Genomic DNA, 22,929 nt, shown 5'->3' on the forward strand with positions numbered 1-22,929 from the left:
TATCGTTATAGCACACATTCTGTATGGTTCTGTACATTTCCATTGCTACCCACTGTAGGCCAGTTTTTTCAGCAAAAAAAGCTTTAAATAAATGCTGCTTATATTAGCTGCCCAGGACCAAACACCAACATCCATCAGAAACAAACATCCATCCTTCCATTTTCAATACTTGCTTAATCCAACTCTGGGTCGCGGGGGGCTGGAGCCTATCCCAGCTGTCATTGGGTGAGAGGCAGGGTACACTTTGGACAAGTCGCCAGTCCATCACAGGCAAACAAACGGCCACGCTCACACTCACCCCTAAGGGCAATTCCGAACCACCAATGAACCTAACATGCATTTTTTGGGCGGTGGGAGAAAGCTGGAGGACCCAGAGAGAACCCACACATACACAGGGACAACACGGAAACTCCACACACAAAGACCCTGGGACACCACTGTGCAGCCCACCTGACAAACAGAAAGCCCCAAATCAGGAAAAGTTGGAATTACATGGTACATAAAGGTAGGAAACCTCCCCTCTAAATGACATCTAAGCTTCCCTCTTGAGGGACAGTAGGAGGTCAGAGGAAGGTCAAAGAAGCACGATCTGTTCTGCCCCTTCTTGTAGTCATTCTCAATGTTACATATCCAGTTCAGTCTGTTCTCCATCTGAACGCCTGGGTATCTCCACCACTTCTACCTCTTCTCCCCGGACAGAGATAGTGTTTTTCCTGGTCCTCCGAACCGGTTCCCGATTAAAAGCTCTTTTTTACACTGCAAGCCATGTTTACCCATTCACAAACAGTCAAACAGCACTTGGTCTATGCAGCATTACAGGGTATGCAGTATGTTTTCTCTCTCACAAACATTTTACACAATGCTGGACGCATCGCAGGCACCAAACCGAACCACTGATCTTCAGATTGGCAGACGACCGCTTGTCCTCCTGAGCTACATTTACCCCAACACTACTTACTACTCAGCCTCTCGTTCGCAACTAATTTACCCCAAAACTGCAGAGTATTTTGAGTATTTCTGGAGATGTTGGGACTCCTGAGTTGTACTGGAAGTCCAGAGTTTACAGAGTGAACAGAAACAGAGAGAGGACAGCGCCCGGTGAGCTGCTGAAAACCATCTCAGACAGACAACCCTGTAGTCTCACAATCTATGGTCTGTTTGTAAATTAGTCCATAATCCAGACAATTTTTCAGCCATCCAACTCTTTTCGAGAGTACTGGAGAAATCAGGGAATATTATCCTTCTAGTGCTACCTAACCCTAAGTAACTATCCTGGCTTTGATAAATGTCAGTGGTGGTTGTGTAATCTTATCGTCAACATAAAGACAAACTTAGACAATTCCTTGAGAAACAAAGTTTCCGCTGCATTGTGCCCAAGATAATAAAAATCATTCATTTACTATTGCAGAAAGTGTGTTTCTTCTCTGCAGATGTTTGTGCGATTGTTTGTGGATGAGAACTTGGATCGGATGGTGCCTATTTCCAAACAGCCCAAGGAGAAGATCCAGGCCATCATTGAGTCCTGCAGTAGACAGTTCCCTGAATTCCAGGAACGTGCCCGCAAGCGCATCCGCACCTACCTCAAATCCTGCCGGCGCATGAAGAAAAACGGCATGGAGGTAATCTAACTGCTTGATGCTCGTATGTCTGTTAGCATAAAGGCTGTTTGATAGCTTTTGAAAACATCCACTGACTTTAACAATATATACTGCTTTGCTGTGGCAGAGACGTGATCTTGTTTTTCATTTTCTAACTTGAAATTGGCTTTCTATAGTCAGCAGTGGAGACAAGTTACTGTGTGTGTTTTGACTCAGATATGACTTTCAGACTGACAGACCCGTTAAATGTCTGAAAACATTTTAGTGGTGGCATTAACCCTGTCACTCATATCTGTACTGAAAATGTATGTTATCCACTTGGTTAAAGGTTTATAAGATAACAGTTTATGTAATGTAATATTTTAATCAGTGTTTCTGCTGCAGTAAATAAAACGTTCTCTGTTGTTATTTTTTTTCGTTTTTATTATTTTTTTTAAAATTTATTTGTATAGCACATTTCATGTACAAACAATTCAAAGTGCTTTACATAAAATAAAAGCATTGCAGCAGGGAGTGGAAGAAGCATTAAAATACATAAAAGAATATAAAGAGAAACAAATAAAATTATTTAAATGAATTTAAAAACAAGCAACAGTCCAGATAAATTCAAAGATATCATGCAGATTTCATGCATAGACACATGAGAAAATAAATGTTTTTAACCTGGATTTAAAAAAGTCTCCATTTGGTGAAAGTTTAATCTCCACTGGAGATTTATGCATGTTAAAGTATTCCAAATAATGAATTAATTAAAACGGGAATAAAAAAGGAAATAGTGAGTACCTTTCACAGGCATTCATCTAGAAACAATGCAGTTAAAGAGAGGATTCATTTCTTAATAAACAGCAGACATTTGTGGAGTTCTCAGTTAACCTTTTTCTCTATCGAATGTCACAAAGCAGTTCCGATCATTTCCCTTGACCCTGAGCACCATCTTTAACTTTTGTCTGACAAGCTGACAATACAAGATCCAAATATCTTACATCTGGTTTTGGAAGGAAATGCACTTATGATTTCTTGTGACCTGAAGTTCTTTTGCCTACCGATGTGGAACACACTTATTGTAAGTCGCTTTGGATAAAAGCGTCTGCAAAATGACCGTAATGTAATGTAATGTAATCTCCTGTCAAGGATAAAGAAGAGTGAAAAATATACTGTATATACACTTTAGCTGAAACCAGCATGCATTCGAGAAGAAAAACAACAGTATGATCATCGCATACTAGTCTGTTGACTCATTAGTTAGTTTATAAATTGTAGCTAAGCACCGGATCATTTAATATCAACGAAGATGACTGGCACTCAAAATCGAATACACACTGGAATTAAAGCAGGAGAAAAGATTATATTCATTATATCACAGAATATTTCCAGATATTCTGATCCATATTCACTGTCTCTGTCTAAATCATTTGTTCCCATGAAATGATGTTGTTTTCAGACCCGTCCGACTCCACCTCATCTCACCTCAGCCATGGCTGAGAACATCCTGGCTGCTGCCTGTGAGAGCGAATCACGCAATGCTGCAAAGAGGATGCGTCTTGAAGCCTACCATGTAAGTCAATGTTCATGTGTGTGTAAAACAGTTGTTAGGCTATTATTGTCCACCTGTCCATGCTATGTATCTTGTATATAACATCGACTGCAGAAATATATGTAAACAATGCAAGGGTTTTAGGTCCCTTGCTTCTTTCTTGGTAAAGTCTTTATTGAAAAGAAGCTTGATTCTTATTAACTGCTAACAAGAGTCTGACCTTGACTCTTGAATAACAGTTGTATGTTTGCCCACCCTACTTCTTGTATTGTATTTTTGTCAAGAATCTCTTTGATTTCTTGTCCCTCGGCCAGGATGACCAGATCTCTCTGGACAAGCCATCCAGTGGGGGAGGTGCTCTGAGGGAGCCGGGGTCCCTCGCTCATTCTGCCTACTCCCTGGCCACATCAGCATTCTCCTCCCAGGACACCCAGCTCTACATCAACGGAGCCGGCCTCACCTATGGTTACCGTGGATACCCAGGCTTGGGTGCTGCCATTCAACACCCTGTTTCCCTGACGTCTGGCACTGCTACTCAAAGCAATGGTGAGAAAAAAGAGTACAGTGGAGGTCAAAGGAGGAGAGCTTTATAAAGATAGACACGAGGTTTTCAGAGAGAAAAATATTACAGTAAAGAAAAGAAGAAGAAGAAAATGTGTGCATTCTGAGATTAACTGCAGGCTCAATGTAAATACCTGAAGAGTGGTTTAAACAAGCAGAATACAGAAGCAGCACATGCTGACCAACCTCAGTATGTTCACTCTTCACTGTTCACTTTCAATTCAACACACTATCTTCTTGAGGTTTTAAAAGCCACTTTCTATAATTCCTTTGTAGAGAACATAAAGTTAGCCTCCTGCATCGCTGCGTCTGTGTTGATTGAGTTGGGGGCTGTCTTTAGTGTTTAGGAACCCTGCAATTAAAGACAAGGTTTTTTTTCTGTTTTGAAGAATTGTATTTTGTTTAATAATTGAGCCAATAATACACTGGGGTCTGTGTTGTAGAATATACGCAAGTGTGAGAAGTATACCCTCATATACTGCAGCCATCTTAAAGAATATCTATCTTTAAATACCTTGTGAAGTGTACCACATATGGTAGTATGCTGCAAGCCAGTTTGTTTTCTGGTGAAGGCAACGATATGACCGGCCCTTCTCTGCCCCTTACTGACCAGTAGTAGTTACTTTCAGTGCACGGGTTGGTGAGGTTGAGGCACTAATTTCATACTGATACTTGTGCTTTCGTGGAAGGCAGCAGAAAATTAAATGGACTACTATGTTTATAGCATAGGGTGTTTATCCTTTGCTGGACAGTTCTTTCAAAATAAAAAAATCGGGTTAGAAATGAAGAGTATAGTCACTTCTCAGGGCACCGCCTCACAGTTGGGTGGGATTCTGCAGGGCCTCACAAAATAGGGCTCTTGTCGTCACATGAAAAAAGTGTGATGTAAATTTACATTCTATATTTCCATGCTGGGTGTTACCAAAAGCTCTTATACTGCTGAAAGAAAGACATAAACCGTTTTATGGTAGACGAATGACTGTATGTTAAACAAAGTTTATTGTAAGTTCCTAAGATTATTACCGTGGACAATTGGCATCTGTCTAGCTATCTTGACTAATTTCAGTCTCTCATTTTCTTCCTTTTTCTTCCTTTGTTCTAATTTCTATATGCTTTTTCCCCTCTATAACTGTCCTTTCATTTGTCCACCCCTGTCCCCCCTCATCCATCCCCTTCTGTCTCCCCTTCCTCTGTCTTTAGGCCCCACAGACCTCAGCATGAAATCTCTCTCCTCCACCAATATCAGTAGCTCCTCCTCTTGCACCACAAACAACCTGGGTGGGCGGGGCAGTGGCAGCGCTGGAGGAGGCGGGGCCTCAACCCAGCTCAGTCAACCAGAGATCACAGCCGTGCGCCAACTGATCGCAGGCTACCGGGAGTCGGCTGCCTTCCTGCTTCGCTCTGCCGATGAGCTGGAAAACCTCATCCTGCAGCAGAACTGATTTTGGAGAATATGTAGGAGACAACACACTCATACATACAGGCTTCACATCATGTGTGTATGGTCTCTATTTCTCAAGGCCGAAAAACAATATTTCCTCTAGTTTTTCTCTGCCCTCCTTTAATCGGGGTTTGTTGCTCCCCATTTGTCTGCTCCACTGAAACTGTGGCCACTTGTACTTTTTGGAGAAAAAAAACTTGGAAACTTCGACAGAGGATGGGCAAAAAAATCCTCCCCTGCCATTTCCAAAAAACAAAACAATCCCACAAAACCTCAATCCACCGATTCTGCCTGAGGAAGAAATTTTTTTCTTTCTTTTCTTTTCTTTTCTTTTCTTTTCTTTTCTTTTCATTTTTTTTTTTTTTTTTTTAAAAAGGAGCAGTGAATTTGGACTCCAGAAGAAACTCCTCTTCTCTCTGGAATCACCTCACAATCAGCACTACACTCTAAGTGACGAAGTGTAGAGGATAGAGGAGAAAAGAGGAGTGGAGTAGTCTGGAGGAGTGAAGATTGTTGATTCTGCTGCTGTGGTTTCACATAAAGACCTTGCCTACTTGTTAGTGGAAAAGTGAATTGTTTGCGTTTTTCCTGTGAAGCTCGGGGAATTTTGATTGATGAATGCCCCAGCCCATGTTGTCTAATGATCATTACAAATTAGAAGATAATATATCAGTAACTCCTTGAAGTACTGCTACTGAAGCTGTTTCTTTTTAATCAGGCAGTTAGCACTTGATTTGATCTGAGTGATTTTGGTGTTGGATTCTTGTCTTTTTGACTTTTCCCTAGTGAATGAAAGAACACTGGATTGAATTATCTTGAAAGATAGCACTAAATATGGACTTTGATTCCAGAGCAAATTAATCTAGTAACAGAAAAAAAACAACATTTTTTCCTCACAAAAGAAAGAGACTCCGTTTTTTTGTGCTCGCTTGTATATAAGCTCTCTGTATCCTATAGCACTTTTCCTTCACCTGAAACCTCATCTTAAACCCTTCTAATCCTCTCCTCACCCCTTTCTGTAACAACCAGGGAGCAACTTGCTACTTATGCATACAGAGAATGCCATTTTGACCACCAGAATTTACCTCAAATTAGACCGGCCAGTTCCATTTTCAGTTCCTTAGTCTCATGGACACTACATTCCCACCAGAAAGCCAGTTTACTCCTTTTTTACCACCTGATGTCTTCAAGGTATAGATTTTGTGGGACGTATGAAACTATACTGTGCAAAAGACCTGTAACAATGATGTGTTTCCAAGACTGATCTTGTAAATGAAATCTTTAGATATTATTTATTTATCTTTTTTGTTTTTATCTCTGTGGGTTTGTTCATGTGCTGCTGTATATAACCAGTTCATCTTTAAAACTTGAAGTATCAGAGCTGAAGTTGGCATCCTTCTGTGAGATGGCCTTGTCCTTAAAGGGGAGGGAATGTGTGTGTGTGTGTGTGTGTAAAGGAAATGGGATGGCAGGGGTATTTCATAAATGCCCTGGAGGTTAAATGTGGCAGTTTTACTTCCCATTTCTTCTCTTTGCAAATGTAGATGTACCTCCAAACAAAACCTCAACTTGATTCAGTTCAGTTTTCCTCCCCACCCTCCCTTTATTCTCTCTTTTGTTCTTTACATTGGACCTACTCTACACACCTCTTCTTCGTGGACCTAAATGACCTCTTCTTAGTCCTCTCTTCTTGGGTCTAGCCCAAGTTTCAGAGGATAAGGAGGACTGCTATATCTTTCTATGTTTGTCTGTTTAACTCTGAGATGGCCATTACTATTGAAAAATTGTTACTATTACTATGACTATTCTTATGAACTTTCATGTTGCTGCTGCTACTGAAAACCAGACCTTCTGCCATAGACCTGAAACCTCAACAAAGCTAGGCATTAGCTAGCTGTAGTGCCCTGTGGAAACCTGACCAACCAACCAGCCGCCTGTGACCTCAACTGCAGCTTCAGCTCAACCATAACTAAACAAAAGCAACACAACAATAGCTCGCTGTTGGTTAGGAGAATTTAGTCCTAGCTTTTCTCCTCAGTCCCTCACTGGTTGGTTGGTTCTTTGTTTTGCTTCATAGGGCTCAATTAATGTTGTTTTTGTGACTTTCTAACTGTGAAGCTCTTTTTTTTTTCTTTCATCAAGATTCTTTCTCCCCAATTCTTCCCAATTGCTTGTCCTCTTGAAGATTGTGAAGTATTGCAACTTCATCAAAATAAATTCTGTATCAAAAAACTCAACAAGTACACACTTCAACCTTTTAAGAAGACAAAATAGTCCACCGTAGAGCATTGATCACTGGATATTTGGTGAGCTATTTGGGAATGTATTTGGTCCAAATAGATAGACGGTGATGTAGTAGTAGTTGCAGATAAAGTATATCCCTAATCTTGTTCGGTTGTGTTTTCCTTCATGTACTACATCATATGAGGATAGTTTTGTTGTCTCATTAAGACAGTTTATGCTTAAAAACTTGTATTTATTGGACACATATATAAATGGCTGACAATGACATTCATATCGGTTAAATTTGAAGCAGGAGCCGATGCCTGCTTAGCCTAGCATTGACTGTAAATGGGGAAACAATCAGTCTGCTCTGTACAAAGGGATAAGAAGGAAAATTCACCAAGTGGCACCTCTAAAGTTAACTAATGAACTTGCTATATACTGTTTAATTAAGCCATACAAAAAAAAGAAGAAAAAAAAGAAGAATGAAAATCAGAATGTTTTTTTTTTTTTATGCACTTTAGAGGCAAATGTAGGCAGGCATTGTTACCTTTAATCAGAGCCAGGCTGGGGTTTTCTTTCCTGTTTGTCATCCTTGTTAAGCTTGGGTTACTGTCCTCTGGCTCTAGCTTTAAACATTTGAACAAACTTTAAACACCAAACTTTACAAAAAAGTTGTAAAAGCTCTTCCTTAAAGCGATACTCCGGAGTAGATTCAACCTGGGGTCATTTGAACCGTGATATCCAGCCAAGTAGCCCACCCGCAGTTTTTTCGATATTGGCTGAACATCAGCTGAGTTACTGAGTTATCCCGAATAGCTTCGTACAAGGGTTAATGGATCCTGGCAGTATCTCCAAAATTACCACACTAAAATCACATTCCATGACACCAAACTTCTACAGTAGTACAAATATGGTCTGTACTCACAAAACGATGCATTTGGAAGTTTGAAAATAGTCCAGGAGTTTATTATTATCAACACAAGCCTGATAGCTTTTCTGCTGCTAAAGCTGCGTCGACGTCACTTCCTTGATCTGGGAGCTTCAAAGTAAGATGAGGGTTGATCTACTACTGCAGACAACAAAGCAAGGCTGCTCAATTTCTCCATTGATAAAATAATTTCACAACTCTACAACATAAAAATTCATAAAAAAAACATGTAGAATATAGCATATACTTTGTTGTCTACAGTAGTAGATCAACCCTCATCTTACTTTGAAGCTCCCAGAAGTGACGTCGACGCAGCTTTAGCAGCAGAGAAGCTATCAGGCTTGTGTTGATAATAATAAACTCCTGGACTATTTTCAAACTTCCAAATGCATCGTTTTATGAGTACAGACCATATTTGTACTACTGTAGAAGTTTGGTGTCATGGCATGTGATTTTAGTGTGGTAATTTTCGGAGATACTGCCAGGATCCATTAACCCTTGTACTAAGCTATTCGGGATAACTCAGTAACTCAGCTCATGTTCAGCCAAAATCGAAAAAACTGCGGGTGGGCTACTTGGCTGGATGTCACGGTTCAAATGACCCCAGGTTGAATCTACTCCGGAGTATCGCTTTAATGAGTTGTGTCATTGGCACCAAACAACTCAAATCTTCTGTAGTATTACCTGAATTTTTCTTTTGGTACAGTTGCCCCAAAAAAAGTTAGTTGGTGGTAGGTTCAATTAAGCATTAAAATAACATTTTAAAGCTCTCAATACATCCCTGCTAGGAAAGACCTTGGGCCCATTAAAACCCCGCGTACTGACCTGCAAAGCCCACTAGAAATAGACAAAAAGGCAAATGTGGCTTTTTTTTCTTGCTGAGGCATTTTTTTGTGCACTCTGCTTCTCATGTGGTTATTGTTCCAGTTAATTTTTTTTCATTTCACTGTAACATGCTCCTTTTTTGCACAGTAAGCAAAAAAGCAGTCATCTGAGAATTGAAAGGGAAGACTATCTGTGTGCGTATATGCAAGTTTCCAAGGAGGGTGCCCCTGACTTGCACTGCTGTAGGTGGGATACAAGTAGAGCATTGTGGGGTTTTGTTTCAATGCAGTTGATAATCATATCATTCCTTGGTCAGCTGTTTTTTGTTTGTTTGACAGTCCGCGATCATTGACAGTCAGACAGGAAAAATGAAATCCTGGCTCTGAATGACGGACACAGTCAGCCTCAGTGCAGACAGTCTGAATTCATTCAGAAGTTGTGGGCTCGCTCATGCCTTTTACCCACCAACACAAACCTCCATTCAAACCTCGATAGATTTAGGTTCATGTGCATTGTCAGGCCATGCCCAGTTAAAATTATTTTTAAATGTTTAACATGCTTAGTCTGATGCTGAATTGCAAAGGATTTTTTTCACGTAAGGGGAAGCTCTGTTTATAAGTACTGATCACTGAATGTCCAACAAATTTGAGAAAAATATGCAAAAGTAGCCCAGTTGGAAGAGGGAAAAAGACAAATAGGAAGATGATGTAATGAAAGTCAAACTTTAACGAATACAGATTTTTTCAACGAAGAAGAAAATCTCATTGAGATTACAGATCTCTTTGCAAGAGCATCCTGACAAGACATCAGCGCTGTTACAATTAAAAAAAACATTTAAGAAAGTAAATATACTGCGCTGTGAACATGTACCTTTCAGTTAAGATTTGACTTACAAGCCCTTAGAAAACAACGGGAATCTTCAATTAAATGTGGGAAGAGGGAGTTTAATAATGATTCTGATTATTAAACTCCCCACAATAATTTGCTCATGACATCTGTAACCCACCCTTTTCCACCACTGTTTGATCCTGACTACACTGGCACATGTGAATAGTGCTACTTTGGTTGCTACTGATCACCACGGCACAAAATATTCTGAAATTGCAGTATTTTCCAACCAGTAAATTGATGTGAAGGTTGTATCATCAGAGTTCTTGTCATTTTGCATTAAAATAATCTAATTTGTTTGAAAACTTCTGACAGTAGAGCAGGTGCTGTGAACACTTCGTCTATGTGTTGAAGAGATGACTTAAAAATAATTTTTTATACAATATCCTAATTTTCACACTGTTTGCCTATACTGTACATTCCAAACATGGACATCTACAAACACTGGACCTGACCAGCATCACCACAAACATGTCATTTAATCAGTTCATTCAGGAAGATTTCAACTCAGTCAGGTCTTAAAATCAACATACTGAAGTTTTATTCTTAATTTTATTCTAAAGTTTCTTGAAGTTGTTGGAATATTGACTATTACTGTACACTCTAGTGTCCTTCATCCTTAAAGATTTACAAGTTGTATTTCTCTCCCCCCGATGCCTTTTTGTAAAGGTTGAGCTAAACTCGGTATACACCCACATGATAATTAATATTACAATCTCACATTGATGAACTACATATTGGTTTTAAACTTTGACCAAATGAGGCTTATTTTGTTACAGATTTTAAGGTTGCAAGGTAAGATAAATGTTTTATGTACACCTTTCTAACAAAATTCTTGGTGCTGATCTTTGATTAAAAAACCAACTAACATCAGACACCAAACACTGTGAGGCAGGCTGTAGCCAGAACTTTTAACAATCCTGAAGTTTTGTCCTACTAAGAAATGTTTACAGAGACAACACTTTGATTTTCTTTTACCATATTCAGATTTATTGATTCGTTTCCATATGTTTTCTGTTGAAGACAGAACTCATAATGTGTGTATGTTTGTGAAGAAAAATCCCCTTGGCCTATTTAAAAAAAGACTTTTTGGTACACATGCTTATTTGCTTTCTTACCGAGTTATCCGGAAAAAATATTTTCCTGTCAGTTTTTCATATAAAAGTGCAACTAGTTTGATTATCTCAGCAAAAAGACTGAAAATGTAGGGAAATATCTCTGCATTATCAAAAGCGGATCAATTCTTGGAATCATCACCCATAAAAGTTGATTTTCACGATATATCATTGAATAAAAATGGGAAAAAAACTGTTGACAGTTCTGTTGGTTAGTGGGGGTGAATTGGGAGACAGAAATCAAATAAATTCCTTGAATGGTGAACTATTCCTTTAAAACTCCTCGAATGTTCATAAGTATTAGTTAAACATGACCTCAGTGTCTTGTGAGTTTACAGCAAATAGTCTTCACAATGCTTAAAAGTTCCCCTGGTAATGAGTTAAAAGGCTTCAAACTGTAATTTCCAACAGCAAAATACTGAAGCAGAGCATTTCCAGTCGGATTGTTCTACTGAGATGGGAATCCCGTTGGGTCCCATCACATGATTGCATACTCCCTGAACCAGTCTCATCAGAAATACTGCTCAACACACAACAAGTGAAAAATAGAACAAATGATGGGCCTTTTTTATTTTTTCTATCAGTGCAGGGTGTACAGCTACAACAGTTCCATTTTTTTACTGTTGTATTTTTTCAGTGGTACTTTATTTTCATATTTTTATCAACATTAGTTTGTTATTCTCTGTGTGTGTCCTCTGCTGACTTTGTACTGCTCTCCGGATTGTATTGATTTCCTCTGCCAGGCCTTTGTGGACCCTGTATTTCCCTCATGATTTGACTCAGTGGAAGTGTGATGTTTACATGTACAGTTTTTTTTTTAAATTCTTTCTGGTTCTATTCTTTTGTTGTTGTTTTGTGTTTTGGTTCCTCTCATATCTCCACCCCCTACACCGCTCCTTTTTCCTGTCATACTGGTTTTCAGTTAATCTAACTCCTTTCTTAAACTCTGAAGGGAAATGGGACTGTGTCTTTACACAATAATCAGTATCTAACAAATAAGCCTATTACCTGATGGGACACGTTGATGTTATGAATTTCAGTCGGTCACTTTTCTTCACCAAGCAGCTGCATTTTCTCTTTTTTTAAACTTTTTTACTCATTAGTATGTAGTTGAAGATTTTTTCGGAAATGCTAAATGTGCACCTGTGTTTCACAAAGGAAAGATAACTGTGTGAGCTACTGTCTGCGTGATTAATCAGTTGAGAACTTTTTGTGCTCAGTGAAGAAATGTCACCCAGCTGAAACTAATGTCCACAAGGTGTCCCTGTATGAAACCAATTGTTTTAGGGGCGGGTGTAGTTAAGGTGTGTGTTTGTTTGGCTCCTGGGGGGGTGCAGATCCCGGACCTCTGAATTAACTCCACAGCACACAAAATCACAGTGGGGCCACATTGACCCTCCACAGGTATCACACAATCTGGTGGAGAGGATTCCTCAGTGAATGATAAGCCATTACAGACCTTGTGTGCTGGGTCTATTAGTATATTTAGCAAAAATTAAACTGCAGATGACAAAACTCAACCTCAGGAAGAAAGGACACCACTTTTGTAAAACCATGTCCAACTTTAGGCCCATTTCCCTCTCTATTTGATACCATATAAATTATATCAGAAATTCTTTTTATACTTATTGTGTTTATTATCATATTTACCAGTGGATACTTTTTTTCTAGTAACTGTGGTTTACTATTTTGATCCTTTAGAAAAGTGTTGATAATATTTGTGAAGCGACTTCAACGATTGAGGAAAAAAATGATTGAAAAATAAATTTGAGGATCTTTTTTTGTTGTTGTTAGTTGACTGCGTCAGAGCGGTACGGGCATGTTTGTTTTGCCCAATAATGAGAACATATCACTCTGGTCTGTGATGAAGAAACCAATGATTGAAAAACGGATCTATCTTTTGTGTGATGTCACTGCTAAGGCTGAAAGATTTCTGGACTCAAACAAAAATTGTGACTATTTAGCTTTGTTCTTAATTTTTGTTTCCTCTTGAGCTGTATGTCACAAAGCTAAATATACTAATAAAACAGTGTGCTATCTATCAAACCGATTTATTTATTTTTTTGTCAAATTAATGAGTGGACCTAAGTTTTCAGAAGCATCTGGTAAAAGTAAGGAAGTAAAACTTTGGCGTATATTTCTTATTGTCTTTTAGTGTTACTTTTTACTGAAACATGTTTATTGCATTTATTACTACACTTTATTACTGAGCCTTTTTGGCTAAAAACACATCACCTAAAACTTTCATTTATATGTTAAGAAGCTTACCTTTTTACTGTATGTCTGTGCTTAAGATTTTAATGGTAGGAGTCAAAGTAAACTCCAAAGCATGTGGTCACTAAAGAAACTGGGATCTCGTGCAATTTTTTTCAGACATCATAGTCATAGGCACACAAAAATAAGATGTAAACGTGGCAACTGAAAGATTCAGTGTCTGTAACGGGCAGGTTTTGGTCTTTTATTTTGTTCTCTTTGTAAGAAAAACTGATTATTACTGGACATGTTTTGTGCAGCTTTATTGTTCTTTTTCTTTCAGGGATTTCTGTTTTGATCCTTGCTATAAAAATCATAATCTACACCAGCTGCAAATATTCACAATGAACCAGCTAAAAGTAATGAAAATAATTCACAGCAGGTGTGCTTTCATGCGACAGAGCAACAAGAATGCAACTTTTCAAACCAACCACAGCTTTAAGTTATGAAGAGAGTAATAATCCCACAGTGGAACCACCTGTGAAAATGAAAATGACATTTTTTTATCTGCCTTTTTTTCAAAGCGAGCAACTCCAGTCGTGGCTCAGTGGTTAGTCTAAGTTAGTCTAATGAATCAAGGCACAATTCTGGGTGAAGAATAGCTGGTTAACAGGAAGGTTCCCTCATTGAACCTTCCCGTATGCAGTATGCAGTGTTAACTTTATCCTGGAGTTTATTTCCATTGGTTTTCACCAGTAGTAATGCAAACATCAGGCAGGAAGAAAGGAGCAAAGGCTGATCTTAGACACCACACTCGGTTTAAAAACCAAAAAAAGAAATAATGAAAAATGCCTTGTTGCACCGTCAACTTTTAGTCAGATGGTTTTAATGATCTTAATCATACAGATTTAGACTATTCAACTACAGTGGGCTGTTATTATGGGTTAGGTTAACTCAGTGGCGTCACTAGGCCTATTTTAGGGGGGCTAAAGCCCCCCTAAAATATTCTTAAGCCCCCCTAAATAATTTTATGTCATTTATTATTTTTTTTTTATTTTTTTTTACAAAAAATGCCGACAAATTCAATATAATGTGGCCAGAATATGAGTTTAAATAAATAATCATACAACCAGTCATTATTAACTTAAATATGATCATAAATCTTAGTTTCCCTATAGTGAAAGGTAGAGAGTCAGGGTCAGTGCGTCGTTATCCAATCCATTGCACTTGTTCATAGAGCACGCCCACATCACTGAAATCCAGTCCACGTTTTCCCTGCAACCTAGGTTGCACTCGTCTCGGCACCGGGAGCGGAGCACACAGAACCAAAAAATGGATATAGGAATTTTTTTCAAGAGAGTAAGTATTCATCACTGCTGTTGGTGACAATAAGTTAGCTCCAGCCCCCCAGCTAACAACAGAAAGTCCCATGTAATTAATGAACGAAATGCTCCCTGTTTGACAAATAAAAACCGGGCCTGCAGAGAGCCCCCTGTACAGGAGACAGCGGCCCTCATTTATCAAACTTGCGTAAGACGAAAAACATGCGTAGGTCGTGTGTACGTTCTTTTCTGCGCAAAGGTTGGCATTTATCAAATCCATCGTGAGCGCAGGAAAGACGAAATCGCCACGACAGGTCTGAGGCCGTGTACGCACTTTTCCATTTTGACTTGCGGTGACTGCAATATAGCAGCGTCACTAGTGCGTGCTCAGGAGTCGCAACAAATCCCTAGGTTAAAATGACAGACTTATCACTTCAAAGAAGGCCCATGTTTTATTTGACTTCAACATAAATATAAACATAAACGCAAATTAAATAAATTAAACAAGTACAACTCCGTAATTGGAAGAGTGATGGCTCATTATTCAACCGTGCACCCTCACACCGAACAGGAGAGGCGCTTTAACACTGCGCATTCGCGCACGCGTGCCACTGTGGAGAGGTGTATAGGGCTCCTAAAGCTGGATCTGTCTCTCGGCTGCGGGGGGAACCCTATCCGCCTGAAAAGGTATGCAATATTATTATTGCATGCGGGGATCTCCATAACATTGCCCAAAAAAATGGAGTGCCATTTCCAGATGTACATCCAGAGGACCCCGTACCCAGAGATCCCTACCACCAGCCTGCACAGCCAAGAGCGCTCAGGAGGAGAGAGGAACTTATTCAGCTATTCTGACTTTCGGTAAGCATTCTGTTATTCAAGGAAAAAAGAAAGGAGAACAACGATTTCTTTCAGCATTTATTCTGTGACTTCAGTGTTTCATTTATGTCTTTCAATGTACTGTCGATAGATTGCATGGTGTGTGTTAAAGCCATCATCCACTTCACGATCTCTGTTTGTCTTTCTAGGACCTCTGTGGTTAACACGGCTGGCCGGTGTGACGCTGCAGACCGGGGGGCAGAGGCAGAGGCAGAGGCTTCGGATGTTGACGGGGCCGTGTATTCGTTGCGCGGGTCAGGTTGCCCGGATGCCACTTCGGATTCATCTGTGAATGAAAATTATTAGTTTGATTAGGAACCTCATTTGTGTTGAAAATTAAAGCAACTGTTTTATTTAAACGTCTTGGGTGTGCAGTCATTCTTACCATTCTCGAGCTCTAGCATGGGTGCTCCGATCACGCCAGCCACCCTCTCCTCCAAGGCACTCAAATCCAAACCTGGATTCTCCCCCCCCCCCCCCCCCCCCCCCCCCCGTTTGTGACATGCTGCGTCGGAGAGCTGCGACCTTCTTTTTCATATCGGACCACTTCTTCCTGATCTTACTGGAGAAAAAGTAAAACATCGCTCACTTTTGGATTTAATTTAATCTGGAGTTTATCACATTTTATTGACCATCACAGTAGGGGAAAATACATAACTCGTCCGGTCTGCGATTTACATCGCCAACGCTGTTGACAGCCGTCCCAGCTGTCAACGCTGTTGGCAGCGTTTCTTTGCTGCCTTTCGTCTATCCATGTCGCAAACTCTAGAGGTGCGGCCTCTCAACCCCTTTTTGTAGAAGGCGTGGTTAGGATCATTACGATGGATTTCAGCCACCGGATTTATCAACAGCCGCTCGGTTTTACGATGGGATTGGTGTGGTACGCATGTTCTGTAAATCTCACTTGAGCCTCTGCGTACGACGAGTTCTCCGCTCATATCTACGATGCTTTCTACGACGGCTTGATAAATTAGGGCCAGCGTGTGTTGTGTGCTGAAGAAGATCTCTGTGCAAGTCTTACCTTAGTTGTTTTGCAGTCAAAAGTTACATTTCGGCTCTAAAAGAACGCTGCTACATAGCTAACTAGTTAATCTGAAATGCACTATGAATGTCCTGGTTGCTTATAGAGTTAGCTGTGCAGTCTTTTTTTTTTTCCCATATACTATCTTTGGGCTGACTTCCTTCTGGAGCATCAGCTCCAGCATCAGATACACACAGTGAAACAGGAGCTGGACTCATTCACATATGATATCTTCAGTGGATAATAATAGTAATAATAACGATACATTATGGTAATAATAATCACTTCACCACCCCTATTGACCTGTAGGAGTCAGGGCAGAGAAGCAAATAGAGTGAGTGGGGAGAAACCTCTACTGGAAAGGTGAGTCTAAAGCTGGGCATACACTGTGCGATTTTTTCAATCGCGTGATTCAGCTGCTGCTCATACTGTACGAGTGAATCGCAAGGGATAAAACGTCACAGCTCACGATTCCTGTTCTCACACTGTACGACCCGATGGTCTGATGCGATCTGGCTGCTCACACTACACGACACGTCGGACTCGGTCGCCGGTCGCTGCCATGCTGTTCTGTTGTCTTTTTCTTCTTCTGTTGACAATTTTCTCTTCCGTGCCTTTGTTTGCGCATGCGTAGTGTGACAGGATGAGGTAAATCGGCTCGTCCAGCTGCTTCAACTGTGCGAGAGCCTCACGAGGAGCGACCAGGATTTCAAACAAGTTTGATTTTCATCCGATCGATCGGGAGGTGGTCGGGAGGGCTTAATCGTTTGTCGTTACCCCATGTATACTACACGGTGCGAGACGCACGATTGAGCCAAAACTCGGCCCGATCTCCAAAATAGTCGCACGAGTGAAAATCGTGTCTAAATCGGGCCAAAAATCGCACAGTGTATGCCCAGCTTAAAGGATTTCACAGGATAGAGTCATTTGTGATGCAGACAGTCTTGGAATTTTATGGAACTCGATATGAATATGAAATATGAAACATTTCAGTCCAGGTGCACCATATAAGACTTATTTAAAGCAATACTATGTAACATTTCTACCTTAAAGTAACAGCTTGAAAAAAAATTGTGCGGCTGGAATGAGTTTTAATATTACGATTGGCCTGTCTCCTATGCCCTTTGGCAGAGCTGTTTGTGAAATTAAATGTTCGCTCACATCCTGTGCATCTCCTAGGGGCTTAGCCCCCCCTGTCCTTAAAACCTAGTGACGCCCCTGGGTTAACTGATCATTCTAAAGTGGCCCAAAGAGTGCGTGTGTGCATGATTCTTTGTCTCAGTGTTGGCCTTCTGGAGGACCGGTGACCTGTCCAGGGTGTGTCCTGCCTCTCCCTTCATGGCAGATGGGACAGACTCGAGCCTTCCAGGAACCCTCAATTTGATTAAACAAATATGGAAAATAGATGGACCACATACAGTAGAATGATTATTTCACAACTGGTTCAATATCAAATCATCAAAAGAAAGAAAGAAATATATTTGAGTTGTTTGTTGTGTAGGCCAACAGCGTTGGAATAAAATGCTTGACTGGTAATATAAAACATCAGAGCAGAAAATGTGCCTCCGCCAGGAGCTGGATCCAGAAAATGTTGCTTTAATTATGATCAGATAAGTTGAAGGTTGAGGGTTTAATATTATTCTTATTCCCCAGCCCTTGTGTCGCATACACATTCCTCCTCCTCCCAGTCACGCAGGTTTGGGAAGCTGGCCGTTGTGCGCAGAGTGGTGGCTCTGGTTGTGCGGAGCGCCAAACCCAAAATGTTTACGTGCCGTTCTGCCTCACCTTCACCTTTCCCTCGTGCTTTCACACATGCCAACCGTCCCCTGCAACGCTTCTCCTGGCCACATCAGATTAGAATGGATTAGCATTTTTTCGGGAGTCATGCACTCACTCATGGTTCATACAGGGTCGAACCACCGAGTCCTGGCAGGAACCGATCCGGCTCGTTTCCGCATTCCCCCGGCCACCGTGCGCACTGCAGGCACGGCGCTAAGGTCCATGATCTCAACAGAAAAAACCGGTTCCTCCGGCTTATCTTCCCAACTATTGCGGGCGGTTCACTATGTTTGACGGCGGAGGCAGAAAGGTATCTCGGAGGACTGAAAGGCTGGTGACTGTAGGCTGTGACAGACCCTACTCGGTGTTCTAACAAAGCCTGAAACGCAACTCACTGATCGGTGCTACAATAACAGTAAAGGCTCAGTCGCGCTCCTTCATGTCCCGGGATGGAGACTTGCTGTCGCTCCTGTATGCCGTGTTTAGGTCGGCTTTGGAACTGGATTTGGCCCGACGTCCGCTACCCGAGCGTCCCCAACCACAACCATGTCATCGCGAACCCGGCAGCCCAGTCGTCGGAGATCCGCACGGTGTCCGGCGACATCCGGATCCCGTCGCCGAAGAAGCGGCCGGTGCAGCTGTACGCGGCGCTGTTCGACTTCGAGGCCCGAAGCGACGAGGAGCTGACGGTGAAGGAGGGGGACAAACTGTCGGTGATCGAGAAGAGAGGGCAGTACGTGCTGGCCAAGAAGCTCACCGGGTCTCTGGAGTCCGGACTGATTCCGGCTAATTACGTGGCGCTGCTGCAAGACGAGTTTGCCAAACACAAGTGAGTGTCCACAATGGCTCCCTCATCCTTAAGACATTTGTTTCCTAATGTTGTTTGTCACCTGATTTTTCTTTTTAATTATTTTTTTTATCGTGATTTATTTTTGGGGCTGATGTGCAAACTAGACGTTTGCCTGATGGGGGTTCAGTCCACAGAACGATACCACAAACAGAAACTGCGTCGAGTCAAGTCATCTGAGACGCACTGGAAACAAAGGCTGCCAATTAAAGACACGCAGTGATACATTTAGGGAGAAATGCTTCTATATGACCTGACGTTTGGATTCATTTTGAATCCTAAAAGAGACTAAATGTTTGAGAGAAATCGTCCTTGTTTTGTCCTACATTTAGTGGTTTACAAGGTTTAAACATCAAAGTCTGAATTGTTTTAGTGAAACTGCACAAGAGTAAACTCCCTGCTGTTACTGCTGGTGGGATAAGTCCAGTTTTTTATAGGAAACTTCAGGTTTCAGCCTTTCTGAAAGAGAATCTGAAACTTGGGGTTTGAGATATTTAACTGAACATCTTTGCACTAAGGACTGTTTGGACTAAACAAAAATATTCAAATATGTCATTATGTGGTCTGACAATTAGTCTTGAGCACTTTTCATAGTTGGATGACAAAAACAAGCTTCATATACATAATGAATCCTATCCCGAGTTGCAGATCTAAAGTGGGGTGGACAGAGAGGACAAATTAGCTCTGAAAATATCCTCTCAGTCAGATATGAGCAGAAATGTTCATAGAAAATTGGTGTTAAATTACCTTGTGTGACTTAATTTTATTAATTTAAAGTCTTTGAATGTCTCAATTTCCACAAATATGTCCAGATGCAATTTGTCAATATTGAATATTAAAGCAAAGATTTTCATGTGACAAGATTTCCAAAACAATAAGTTTTAGTTTCACAGTTCCAAATTTATTTTGGACTGATTTTGATATTAATCAAATGTGATCTATAGAAAACTATTTTAACAATCAAATGTGTAACAATATTTCTGGTCTTTTCTTCATAATTGTGAAAGTTTTTATTTTCCTCGTTGGACTGTTGGTCAGTTTATAACAAGCTGTTGAATGTGTCAACTGTAGCTTTAAATTATTATTAATTAGGGCTAAGGGATCTGGAGTTCCAATATACTCCATTTTAAGCCTTATTACAGCAGCAAACAGCTGCTTGCTGTTTGGTGTGTTAACGCACAGCATGCACCTCTCATGTGCCTTGTTCTATCTGCTCATCAGTTTTCTGTCTCGCATGGCAACATGCATGTATGTCTCTCTCATAGTCAAGAAGTTCTTATCTGTTATCAGTGAACAATACGCCTTCATCAGGTAAAAAGAATCCCATAAAGAAGGGGATGTGGAAAACTATCTGATCCGTTTATCCAAGATGGAGAGATTAATGAGATGTTTGAAAGGCAGCACATAAGGTTACACTCTTGGTTTTGGCTGTGTTTATTATATTCTGAGTTGCTGTTCAAGCCCACGTGGTAGTTTTATCGGGCAATTTAATCAGTTGTTTTCAGCAAGTGGTGCCAATCATAATATCCCAAAGTCTTAAGAGGACCTTAGAGTATTTTGAACTTGAAGGTTGAACTGGTGAAGGTTTTGGTGATAGAATGTTTTACATGTTCATCTGTTGATCAATTAATAGATTGATCCTTACTTTAAATATACCATACTCCAAGGATACCAACAAAAACTAAACCTTCAGAAGATTCTGAGTACACGATTAATGTCATCCTGGCTTTTAAACCAAACTGAACAGAAATCTTTCCTTCTGCTGTTGCGGCTAAATGTAGCTGAGAGCCTGCATGTCTTCCATGTCCTGCAGCTGCAGGTCCTCTATTATTCATTCAGCCTGCATGACGTTGTCATGTTTCAGCAGAGCCCTTTCTCAAAGGCTGATTGGAGCTCATGTTGCTGACCCAACATTCACGGGACGTGTAAGAGTCACACCTCTAAAACACAATCGCACCACTGCATGGTGTTTATCTCAGACATCCAAACACTGTTTGTTCTGAATCGTGACTTTACTCTGACTGCCCTCTACCTTTTGCTGCTCCTGTAGTGCCATTGGTTGATATATGCCTTCTGTAGATGCATGCCTTTTCTACTGTACACTAATCCGCTTAAGAATGCAAGGGAGCTAATCTTTTATGTGGTTTAAAATGGCACAAACATGTATTAATCTAAGTTTTTTTTTTACTCATCACTTCGGTGACTTTTCAATCAAATAGTATTCTTATAATGAATCCAAGACATTCTGATGTCTGAGACAAACGCCATAGGATGAGATGTCCTCATTCGCCGTTTCAGTGGTATGTTTGAGGAAAGTGGGACATTGCTCTACTCACTACTATAAATAAAAGTTTCGCCTGACACTACTGCAAAGAGACCATGTGAATAAGTCATCTTTGATTTTATACAGTTGACATGTGAAAAAGAGAACTGAAACTTTCTTCAGGAGCATAACATCCTTTATTTACTTATTAAATCCAGACAGTAGCATACAATGATGGTAGATAATAATAAACGTTTGATTATAAGGTTACTGTTAATCTCTTGATAAACTGGACTCTTGTGTGCTCCTGATGAGTTTGTTTTGCATCATGGGGAGAGGTCCCACCCTCCCTGATAACGTCCTGTAAATACAGGCCAGTTTCTCACCTTCTCTAAAGGTGCTGGGCTCGCCAGCACTGCAACTCTCCAGTATCCTATGTTCTGCTCTGGTTGAGAGGTCCTCTTAAATAAAACATTCTGCAGGACAGTGTGTATTTGATATGTTTGGAACTGTTGCTGATGTTAGAACTGACTGGATTAGTCAATAAAACCTTTGTTTATTTCCTTCACTCCTTGTCAGCTTGCATTGTGCAAACTGTGGTCTATCTGTGTGTTTGTGCTTATTTGTACCTTGTGCTTTGCATTTGTGTATGTGTGTTCTGGCCTATACATGGAACACGTTCTTATTTTTCTTCTTGTCTGTCTTTTATTCTCTTTGTCTGCCTGTACATTGACTCATTCATTCATTTTATTACTGCCACTTTACTGTTTTCATTCATTTCGGTGATTCTTTGTCTTTGGGTTCCATTGTTTGGTTTGTTGTCTGTTTATTCACTCTTACGTCATGTGTCCTGCTCCATCATGTCTGCGTGTCTTTCTACTCTCTGTGCAGGTGGTACTATGGGAACATAAACCGTGTGAAAGCTGAGAAGTTGCTGCTCGCATCCCAAAACAAAGATGGCTCCTTTCTGGTTCGCATCAGTGAGAGTCACAGTGATGAGTACACAATCTCCGGTAAGTGCCCCCACATGCCCATCCATCTGTTTATTTATTCCTCTATTCTCCACATCAACACATGGTAAGTTGTAATTTATACAATTATAAATGGTTACAAATTTTTTGGTTTGGTAGAAAGAGTTCTTTTGGGTTGCCAAAAATATAATCTGGCTCTTTGGTTTCAGCGGTTTGAAATGTAGGTGGAAAGATGTCACTTTTGTAAAATACCACCCTTAGTGTAGGTTAGAGCCTGGCTCGGGCCGGATTTTTCTGTCCGAGCCCGGCCCTCAACCGACAGAAAAGTGCTCAAATCCGACCCGAGCCCGACATTAATTAAAATATTTGTGTCCGAGCCCGCCCGAAGCCCGAGACCAGTGACCAACGCAAGACGGCGCACCCTAATCAGTAAATACACATTGGTGACAGCGCACCATTATCCACCATAATCCATTATAAAACATACACATTAATGGCAGTGCACCATAACAAATGCACAGGCACTCTTCGACCAGAA

The 22,929-nt window shown here is 40.6% G+C and overlaps 2 protein-coding genes across 2 annotated transcripts in view; both read left to right on the top strand.

The window, feature by feature from the left end:
• LOC142390035 (nucleolar protein 4-like) overlaps positions 1 to 5,427 on the top strand; it is a 104,406-nt gene extending 98,979 nt beyond the window's left edge. Inside the window, exons 5-8 of the mRNA XM_075475357.1 lie at positions 1,431 to 1,619; positions 3,040 to 3,153; positions 3,447 to 3,678; positions 4,894 to 5,427. Coding sequence (XP_075331472.1) covers positions 1,431 to 1,619; positions 3,040 to 3,153; positions 3,447 to 3,678; positions 4,894 to 5,135 — 777 coding nt within the window. The 3' untranslated portion in view covers positions 5,136 to 5,427. The remainder of the gene's footprint in view (positions 1 to 1,430; positions 1,620 to 3,039; positions 3,154 to 3,446; positions 3,679 to 4,893) is intronic.
• Positions 5,428 to 18,210: 12,783 nt separating this feature from the next.
• The window catches only part of srms (src-related kinase lacking C-terminal regulatory tyrosine and N-terminal myristylation sites), a 28,627-nt gene continuing 23,908 nt past the window's right edge, over positions 18,211 to 22,929 (top strand). The window contains exons 1-2 of the mRNA XM_075475358.1: positions 18,211 to 19,139; positions 22,312 to 22,433. Coding sequence (XP_075331473.1) covers positions 18,760 to 19,139; positions 22,312 to 22,433 — 502 coding nt within the window. The 5' untranslated portion in view covers positions 18,211 to 18,759. The remainder of the gene's footprint in view (positions 19,140 to 22,311; positions 22,434 to 22,929) is intronic.

The sequence above is a fragment of the Odontesthes bonariensis genome, chromosome 10, assembly GCF_027942865.1.
Source record: "Odontesthes bonariensis isolate fOdoBon6 chromosome 10, fOdoBon6.hap1, whole genome shotgun sequence".
Lineage (NCBI taxonomy): Eukaryota > Metazoa > Chordata > Actinopteri > Atheriniformes > Atherinopsidae > Odontesthes > Odontesthes bonariensis.